Here is a 10,677-nt window from a genome sequence, read left to right on the forward strand (position 1 = left end):
TAGACTTGTATTTGTACTGCAAATAGAGAACGAACCCAAACAAAACATGTCCAGTACGACTGCAAATAACTGAAATGAATAATATCCATTATTTACAATACTACTGCGAATAGAGAAAATCATTATTCGCAGTATGTAGTACTGCTGCGAATAACGAAAAGGAACGCAATCTACAAGTGACGAACGCGAACTCCTGCGAATAAAAGTGGCCAAATAAAAAGTAATTGGCAAATTTTAGAACGTTTGGCATGATCAATGTGTGCAAGAATATGCCAGCATCGTTATTTTGCGATTTATTTTTTTAGTCAATTTAATTTATCTATTTATTATACAAATAATAAACAACAAAGACAATAAAATTTAAAAAATCACCCCTAACAGGCAAGACTGAAATTTTCACGGTTGCATGATAAGAATGTAAAGATTTAAAAAAAAACCTTTTACGTGCATTTTTGAAGAAATTAATTTGAGGAAAGACTATTTGGCATTTTACTACTACTGCTGGCAGTCCTGTCAAACTGTCAATGATAAGGGCGGTAACTGTCCTATACTTTGTAAAATTTGTTTTCATTTGGCAACGGAAGTTAAAGAAACAAAAACTTTATGTTGTTCAGGCAAACATTCACACGATCTAAACCCCTTTTCATACATTTAGGTAAGTTACTGTTTTAAGCCTTTGAAAATTTTGTTATATTTCATCATACATTGTTTTCATTATGTTTATGCTTGGTCTACAATAACAGACTCGATTCTTCCTGAACTGCTGATCAGTTTTTCAGTGAACATTGCAGTTCAACATGTGAAGTGATCGAAATCTTGTCTTATATTATATCTGATATCTGTGGTAAATAGACTTTCAGCTGATTAAATTTAATAAATAAATGAAAGTGCGTAAACATTCCTCTCGTTTTTAATTAAGGACGCCATTCGTTCATAACGTAAATGAGTTTGTATCCGTGACCACGATTAAAGTTCATGCTGCTCGAACTCGACGAATATTAACGGCTTTAAGTTAATAAAGATATAATATTATTATTACTCATTTATTTATAATAAATGAGTAAATATTGAGGACTAAGACTAAGACTCTTCAAAGTAAGTCTAAGCCAAGGTGTAGTGTAAGAAGAGCAAGTAACAGAGAGTTTTTAGTTTTTTTCTAAGTTGGGCTTTTTAATTTTAAAGGTTATTTATATTTTATGTCAATCCTTTACATTGCTGTAGTTTTATGATTTAGCCTTTATTTCTACGAAGTGCTGATTCGCAGTAGTAGTAGTAGTAGTAGTAGTAGTAGTACTGCAGTACTGCAAATTGTGATTTCACAGTAAAATCACTATTCGCAGTATAGCAGAAGCGTTCTCCCGTCTCTGGAAATTAGTCTTTATCCCCTCACTGAACACAACACTGTATTTTCTGTTCAAAATGGCGTTTTGTCGAATGGCTTGAAGTTGAATGATTGTGTGTCAGTTTGAGAAGGAAGGATGATTGAAACATTTTGGTTGACTGAGAATTGAGATTTCTCGTTCATGTCTGAAACTTGACAAGATCGTGTATTGTTTTGTTTTTGTTACCCCAATCCAATCCATGCCTGTCTCTCCGACTTGATCATCCTTCACATCTTGATATCTATCAGCTTATCTGTCAGAATACTTTAATGAGAATTGTTTCGTCCAGTTTATTGTTTTATTTACAGTTAGTTTTATAAAGTTTACAGGACCCCCCCCCCTCTCTCTCTCTCTCTCTCTCTCTCTCTCTCTCTCTCTCTCTCTTCTCTCTTCTCTCTCTCTCTCTCTCTCTCTCTCTCTCTCTCTCACAACACACAGACACACACACAAACACACTCTCTCTCGCTGTTGCTCATGACTCATATCTGAGTACTCCTGCAAATAATAGAAATTACCATCAATTAACTACCTCTACTACCACAGCCACAATCACATCATCATTACTACCACAGCTACCTCCACATCGTTATAAAAACTACAGCAACTGCAGCAATTATTATTAAAAATAATAATATTAATAACGAAAATGAACGCTATCTACTATTCGCAGTACTTTTGCAAATAGAGGAAATCATTATTCGCAGTACTGCTGCGAATAGAGGATATTACTATTTGCAGTACTACTGCGAATATAGGTGGCCTTATTATTTCTACAACCCCTGTTTTGACTTGCCCTACTCTCAATGCGAACAATCCAAGTAGTGTTACTACAATACTACAATAATAAATATAAAAATTAAAGAACGCCATTCTCCACAAAACGTATTCAATTGTGCTTTACAAGACATAGTTGACATAGTCATTCAATAGCATATATAATATAGTCTTTTTATTGCGGCTATGTGGTCTACTGGTATGACAATCGCTTTCCGATCGGAAGGTCCTGGGTTGATTCCTTAGAGAAGGCTCTTTACTCACATTCTCTCACCATTCTCAGGTGTAAAATGAGTACCTGGCCGTTAACAGCATTGTCTCTGTCCAACAAAATTGTAATATCGCCTAACAGGCATCATTTCCCGTCTTAATTGTTAAATGTTGCTGTTGGCCAGGGAACCCTTGTAAAGCGCTTTGAGGATTCTTAGGGGATATTGCGATGTATAAATAAAAGCTCATTTTAAGTTATGCTGATACCAGTGGTTTTGAAATATTGAGGAAGAAAAAGCTAATCTCAAAAAATACTCTGTCTTCAGTCACACCAAATGATTGGGGCGGTGGCTGGGACTCATCAGTCAGTGTAGTACAGTGGAACCTCCCAATTACGATACCTCCGAATAGTGACAACCTCCTCATGTTGTTATCGGGAGGTTCCACTGTATCTGGTACCAGTAATATTCCTCCAGATCCTTATGTCTCATGGAGCCAAAATTTGGGTATGGGTATTCAAACAGTTGGTTATATGTTTTACTGGAACTGATGCTGTCTCCACCAACATTAATGAGCAGACTCTTAGTGGTCGTCCACAGAGTGCATCAACTACAGCAAATCAACTGAATTGAAGAACTTAATCGAGCAAATCACTGGGTAAAACAATCTGACATTTCACAAAGGCTAGGGAAGAGATAGATATATCGTTTGAGAAAATCATGGGTTACAGAAAGTTATGTGCCCTTAGATATTGAGAATGCTCACATAAACGCATGATGCCATTAAAAGAGGAAGTTTTCTTGAAGTCATAGAATACCCTCCTTACAGTTCTGATTTAGCTCCAAGTGACTTGTTCCTTTTCTTAAGACTTAAGAGACACCTCAAGGGGACAAATTTTGGCAGTAATTGTGAAGTACAGGCAGAGATGACTCAATAATGTCGAAGCTTACCAAGCTAATGACTCTTCGACACGATGCAATAACAGGTGCATCGTTGGCAGCTCTATAAGGATGGGAACGGTGACTAGGCTGAAAATTAAAATGATAAAATAGGAAAGGACTAAACTGAGCTTTGTTTCAATACCTTATTTTTCAATTCCGTATCTATTATAGTTTTGAAAATACAAGAGCCGCTTCAAGACTTTTCATTCTACCCTTGTGGCTAAGGATTTATGAGCTGGATGTGAAATTTAATAAGTACTATACTGAACACAATTACAAGTCCAAGTCCACTGATCACTGATTTTGCTTTGAGATAAATAGATAGAAAATATAGATGTAGAAATCCACAGAATCACATTAAGTGCCAGAGGGAGGTTTATATTGTTACAAAATTGTGGTGGCGGTTGGTTTTTTATTATTAGAACAAAATTTGTTTACACTACAAGCTTTTTTTTTTTTTGTTGATTTGCTATGCTAATTGCTTTTGATAATACATTATTTTGCATTAAAGATAATTTTATCCTTCTGTGGTCTAGTTGTATGACAATGGCTCTTGCTTTCAGACTCATAGGCCCTAGGTTCAATTGCCATTGTATGTGGCGCAAAGTTGAGTTCTTGGAAAAGGCTCTTTGTTCACATTCTCTCACCATATTCAGGCATAAAATGAGTGCCTGGCTGCTAACAGCAAACGAATCGTTGCATATTCCTTAAAGTAGAGAGCAATAGGGTCTGCCAGAAGCCTCGGGTTGTAAAAATACTAATCGAAAGGTGAACATTGAAAGGCTTTGGATGGAAACAGTACAAACACTGAACGTTTTGGGTACAAATCCTTTGTCAGCAAAACAATAAACAAAGGAATATTGAAAACAAATAAAACAATGTTTTGAGAATTTGTGTGTGTGTGTGTGTGTGTGTGTGTGTGTGTGTGTGTGTGTGTACTCCTGGGTGGTTGGAGAATGAATGAATCGATAGCGTGACGTCATTGTGTGACTGGAGAGTTCCTAGTGTGTGATTGGAATGATAAGGGCAGGTCGGTGTGTAGAGAGATGAAACAGTTCTAGAAATGAATGGGAAATAAAACATAATAGAAATGTAGTATTAGAAATAAGAGAGGTAGTAGTAGTAGGAGTAGTAGTAATGGTGGTAGAAGTAGTTGTAATGGTAGTGGTGGTAGTATTAATAGTAGTAGTAGTAGTTGTAGTTGTTGTTGTTGTTGTAGTAACAAGATATGAAGTGAATAGAAAAGTGCCAGAAGACAATAGAGAATAAAAATTTTTCGCGGCGGTGGTGGGGTTTGAACCTGCGACCTTATTGGTACGACATCTCCGCCTGGCAGGTGAGAGCGTGGCTCTACCGTGTGAGCTATCCACGAACAAAAATATTCGTTTCAAACTCAAAGTCATTACTAGATCCCTCTCTCACCCACTTCTTGAGACCGCCGATTCGTTCGTACACCACCATCGCGAATAATTTTGACCAGCAGTTAAGCTTAATAGCCAATATTCTCAACACAAACATATAACATAGAAACGATTGAGACATTGAGTATGCTCCGGTGTATGGGGTGAATTTTTAATTCAGAAAAGTGAGTGGAGCAGGCACTTATGTTGGTAACAACAAGATATGAAGTGAATAGAAAAGTGCCAGAAGACAATAGAGAATAAAAATTTTTTTCGCGGCGGTGGTGGGGTTTGAACCTGCGACCTTATTGGTACGACATCTCCGCCTGGCAGGTGAGAGCGTGGCTCTACCGTGTGAGCTATCCACGAACAAAAATATTCGTTTCAAACTCAAAGTCATTACTAGATCCCTCTCTCACCCACTTCTTGAGACCGCCGATTCGTTCGTACACCACCATCGCGAATAATTTTGACCAGCAGTTAAGCTTAATAGCCAATATTCTCAACACAAACATATAACATAGAAACGATTGAGACATTGAGTATGCTCCGGTGTATGGGGTGAATTTTTAATTCAGAAAAGTGAGTGGAGCAGGCACTTATGTTGGTAACAACAAGATATGAAGTGAATAGAAAAGTGCCAGAAGACAATAGAGAATAAAAATTTTTCGCGGCGGTGGTGGGGTTTGAACCTGCGACCTTATTGGTACGACATCTCCGCCTGGCAGGTGAGAGCGTGGCTCTACCGTGTGAGCTATCCACGAACAAAAATATTCGTTTCAAACTCAAAGTCATTACTAGATCCCTCTCTCACCCACTTCTTGAGACCGCCGATTCGTTCGTACACCACCATCGCGAATAATTTTGACCAGCAGTTAAGCTTAATAGCCAATATTCTCAACACAAACATATAACATAGAAACGATTGAGACATTGAGTATGCTCCGGTGTATGGGTGTATGACTTTGAGTTTGAAACGAATATTTTTGTTCGTGGATAGCTCACACGGTAGAGCCACGCTCTCACCTGCCAGGCGGAGATGTCGTACCAATAAGGTCGCAGGTTCAAACCCCACCACCGCCGCGAAAAATTTTTATTCTCTATTGTCTTCTGGCACTTTTCTATTCACTTCATATCTTGTTGTTACCAACATAAGTGCCTGCTCCACTCACTTTTCTGAATTAAAATTCACCCCATACACCGGAGCATACTCAATGTCTCAATCGTTTCTATGTTATATGTTTGTGTTGAGAATATTGGCTATTAAGCTTAACTGCTGGTCAAAATTATTCGCGATGGTGGTGTACGAACGAATCGGCGGTCTCAAGAAGTGGGTGAGAGAGGGATCTAGTAATGACTTTGAGTTTGAAACGAATATTTTTGTTCGTGGATAGCTCACACGGTAGAGCCACGCTCTCACCTGCCAGGCGGAGATGTCGTACCAATAAGGTCGCAGGTTCAAACCCCACCACCGCCGCGAAAAATTTTTATTCTCTATTGTCTTCTGGCACTTTTCTATTCACTTCATATCTTGTTGTTACCAACATAAGTGCCTGCTCCACTCACTTTTCTGAATTAAAAATTCACCCATACACCGGAGCATACTCAATGTCTCAATCGTTTCTATGTTATATGTTTGTGTTGAGAATATTGGCTATTAAGCTTAACTGCTGGTCAAAATTATTCGCGATGGTGGTGTACGAACGAATCGGCGGTCTCAAGAAGTGGGTGAGAGAGGGATCTAGTAATGACTTTGAGTTTGAAACGAATATTTTTGTTCGTGGATAGCTCACACGGTAGAGCCACGCTCTCACCTGCCAGGCGGAGATGTCGTACCAATAAGGTCGCAGGTTCAAACCCCACCACCGCCGCGAAAAATTTTATTTCTCTATTGTCTTCTGGCACTTTTCTATTCACTTCATATCTTGTTGTTACCAACATAAGTGCCTGCTCCACTCACTTTTCTGAATTAAAAATTCACCCCATACACCGGAGCATACTCAATGTCTCAATCGTTTCTATGTTATATGTTTGTGTTGAGAATATTGGCTATTAAGCTTAACTGCTGGTCAAAATTATTCGCGATGGTGGTGTACGAACGAATCGGCGGTCTCAAGAAGTGGGTGAGAGAGGGATCTAGTAATGACTTTGAGTTTGAAACGAATATTTTTGTTCGTGGATAGCTCACACGGTAGAGCCACGCTCTCACCTGCCAGGCGGAGATGTCGTACCAATAAGGTCGCAGGTTCAAACCCCACCACCGCCGCGAAAAATTTTTATTCTCTATTGTCTTCTGGCACTTTTCTATTCACTTCATATCTTGTTGTTACCAACATAAGTGCCTGCTCCACTCACTTTTCTGAATTAAAAATTCACCCCATACACCGGAGCATACTCAATGTCTCAATCGTTTCTATGTTATATGTTTGTGTTGAGAATATTGGCTATTAAGCTTAACTGCTGGTCAAAATTATTCGCGATGGTGGTGTACGAACGAATCGGCGGTCTCAAGAAGTGGGTGAGAGAGGATCTAGTAATGACTTTGAGTTTGAAACGAATATTTTTGTTCGTGGATAGCTCACACGGTAGAGCCACGCTCTCACCTGCCAGGCGGAGATGTCGTACCAATAAGGTCGCAGGTTCAAACCCCACCACCGCCGCGAAAAATTTTTATTCTCTATTGTCTTCTGGCACTTTTCTATTCACTTCATATCTTGTTGTTACCAACATAAGTGCCTGCTCCACTCACTTTTCTGAATTAAAAATTCACCCCATACACCGGAGCATACTCAATGTCTCAATCGTTTCTATGTTATATGTTTGTGTTGAGAATATTGGCTATTAAGCTTAACTGCTGGTCAAAATTATTCGCGATGGTGGTGTACGAACGAATCGGCGGTCTCAAGAAGTGGGTGAGAGAGGGATCTAGTAATGACTTTGAGTTTGAAACGAATATTTTTGTTCGTGGATAGCTCACACGGTAGAGCCACGCTCTCACCTGCCAGGCGGAGATGTCGTACCAATAAGGTCGCAGGTTCAAACCCACCACCGCCGCGAAAAATTTTTATTCTCTATTGTCTTCTGGCACTTTTCTATTCACTTCATATCTTGTTGTTACCAACATAAGTGCCTGCTCCACTCACTTTTCTGAATTAAAAATTCACCCCATACACCGGAGCATACTCAATGTCTCAATCGTTTCTATGTTATATGTTTGTGTTGAGAATATTGGCTATTAAGCTTAACTGCTGGTCAAAATTATTCGCGATGGTGGTGTACGAACGAATCGGCGGTCTCAAGAAGTGGGTGAGAGAGGGATCTAGTAATGACTTTGAGTTTGAAACGAATATTTTTGTTCGTGGATAGCTCACACGGTAGAGCCACGCTCTCACCTGCCAGGCGGAGATGTCGTACCAATAAGGTCGCAGGTTCAAACCCCACCACCGCCGCGAAAAAATTTTTATTCTCTATTGTCTTCTGGCACTTTTCTATTCACTTCATATCTTGTTGTTACCAACATAAGTGCCTGCTCCACTCACTTTTCTGAATTAAAAATTCACCCCATACACCGGAGCATACTCAATGTCTCAATCGTTTCTATGTTATATGTTTGTGTTGAGAATATTGGCTATTAAGCTTAACTGCTGGTCAAAATTATTCGCGATGGTGGTGTACGAACGAATCGGCGGTCTCAAGAAGTGGGTGAGAGAGGGATCCAGTAATGACTTTGAGTTTGAAACGAATATTTTTGTTCGTGGATAGCTCACACGGTAGAGCCACGCTCTCACCTGCCAGGCGGAGATGTCGTACCAATAAGGTCGCAGGTTCAAACCCCACCACCGCCGCGAAAAATTTTTATTCTCTATTGTCTTCTGGCACTTTTCTATTCACTTCATATCTTGTTGTTACCAACATAAGTGCCTGCTCCACTCACTTTTCTGTTGTTGTAGTAGTAGTGTTAGTAGTAGTAGTAATAGTAGTAGTAGTAGTAGTAGTAGTAGTAGTAGTAGTATTAGTAGTAGTGGTAGTAGCAGTTGTAGTCATGGTAGTAGTTGTGTCAGTAGTATTAGTAGTAGTAGTAGTTGTTGTAGTAGTAATTCCCCCCCCCCCCCAAAAAAAAAAAAAAGCGGCCATCTTTGTGCGAAACAGATGTTACTGTAATATAAGAAATATTAATACATCAAAATCATAATAATTATAAATTGTTTTATAATCATAAATTAATAAGTAAACGGATTAAATAAAAATAAATAAATATGTATAAATTAAAAAAAAAAATAATAATCAATGAAAATTAATGAATAACATTGAATATACTAGAATAGACGAATAACTGAATATATGAATTGATAAATAAATGAATTAAGATAAATATATCAATAATACTAAATAGATAGAAAAGTAAAATTAATGAATAAATTCTAAATAAATATAAAGCCATTAAAACAGGAATCGATTTGGGCTTTTTTCAAAAGCATCGTTAGTCAGTAAATGTTTTATTAGTGTGGGTGTGTGTGTGTGTGTGTGTGTGTGTGTGTGTGTGTGTGTGAGAGAGAGAGAGAGAGAGAGAGAGAGAGAGAGAGAGAGAGAGAGAGAGAGGTTGGAGGTGGGGGGGGGGGGGGGGGGGGGGGAGAGGGTCTTATTGACGTGCCCAGTTATGCTCTGCGCTGACATCCGAGCTCAACCATAGGTTTGATTGTTGTAATGTAGAATATGTTGCCTTGGTTTGAGAGACCAATACCATTACTATTACTACCACCATTACTACTACTACTACTACTACTACTACTACTACTACTACTACTACTACTACTACTACTACTACTACTACTACTACTACTACTACTTACTATACTACTACTACTACTACTACTACTACTACTACTACTACTACTACTACTACTACTACTATACTACTACTACTACTACTATACTACTACTACTACTACTACTACTACTACTACTACTAACTACTACTACTATACTACTACTACTACTACTACTATTACTACTACTACTACAACAACAACTACTACTACTACTACTACTACTACTACTACTACTACTACTACTACTACTACTACTACTACTACTACTACTACTACTACTACTACTACTACTACTACTACTACCACCACTCCCATTACAACTACTTCTACCACCATTACTACTACTACTACCACTACTCCCATTACAACTACTTCTACCACCATTACTACTACTACTACCACTACTCCCATTACAACTACTACTACAACCATTACTACTAGTACTAGTACTACTACTACTACTACTACTACTACTACTACTACTACTACTACTACTACTACTACTACTACTACTACTACTACTACTACGACTACTACTACTGCTACTACTACTGCATCTACTACTACTACTACTACTACTACTACTACTACTACTACTACTACTACTACTACTACTACTACTACTACTACTACTACTACAATGAGCCCATAATAAATTGGGTTAGATAAATAAATTGATGCTATGCGTTTAATTTTAAAATTCACAACATGCATCAGCCGGATATAACGGACCAACACACTAAACTATGTGTAACCTTAAGTCTGATTAAAACCACTCAGTGAGAACTACTCTTTTATTTTTTTTAATGGCTAACTCAATAACGCTGAGTGGCGTCAATTTCGTTCCTTCCTTCTAAAGACGCCGGGTTCTGATTTATTGTCGACGGGAGGTAACTCATATTATCGACAGGTCAAACAATTCATTCACTGCTTACCTACCTTAGGATTATCATTACTTGTATTCTTATTTTTTATGCACCTCCGTTGACGGTGTATCTTAACGGATCGTTTTTATACACCTCCGTCACCTCCGGCATGCATCCCACCCAAATTCATCAGCGATATTGTGTTTCTGTATTTGGACATGACGAAAGTTATATTGTGAGATCTGTAGGATGTTTTTGTGAATAAATTGATAAAA

The 10,677-nt window shown here is 38.4% G+C and overlaps 1 protein-coding gene across 1 annotated transcript in view; it reads left to right on the forward strand.

Annotated features, from left to right (window-relative positions):
- Nucleotides 1–518: 518 nt before the first annotated feature.
- The window catches only part of LOC144958556 (uncharacterized), a 71,627-nt gene continuing 61,468 nt past the window's right edge, over nt 519–10,677 (forward strand). Inside the window, exon 1 of the mRNA XM_078890616.1 lies at nt 519–655. Within this exon, the coding sequence (XP_078746742.1) occupies nt 604–655 (52 nt within the window). The 5' untranslated portion in view covers nt 519–603. The remainder of the gene's footprint in view (nt 656–10,677) is intronic.

This window comes from Berghia stephanieae, chromosome 13, assembly GCF_034508935.2.
Source record: "Berghia stephanieae isolate SIO BIC M18660-M18661 chromosome 13, UCSD_Bste_1.3, whole genome shotgun sequence".
NCBI lineage: Eukaryota > Metazoa > Mollusca > Gastropoda > Nudibranchia > Aeolidiidae > Berghia > Berghia stephanieae.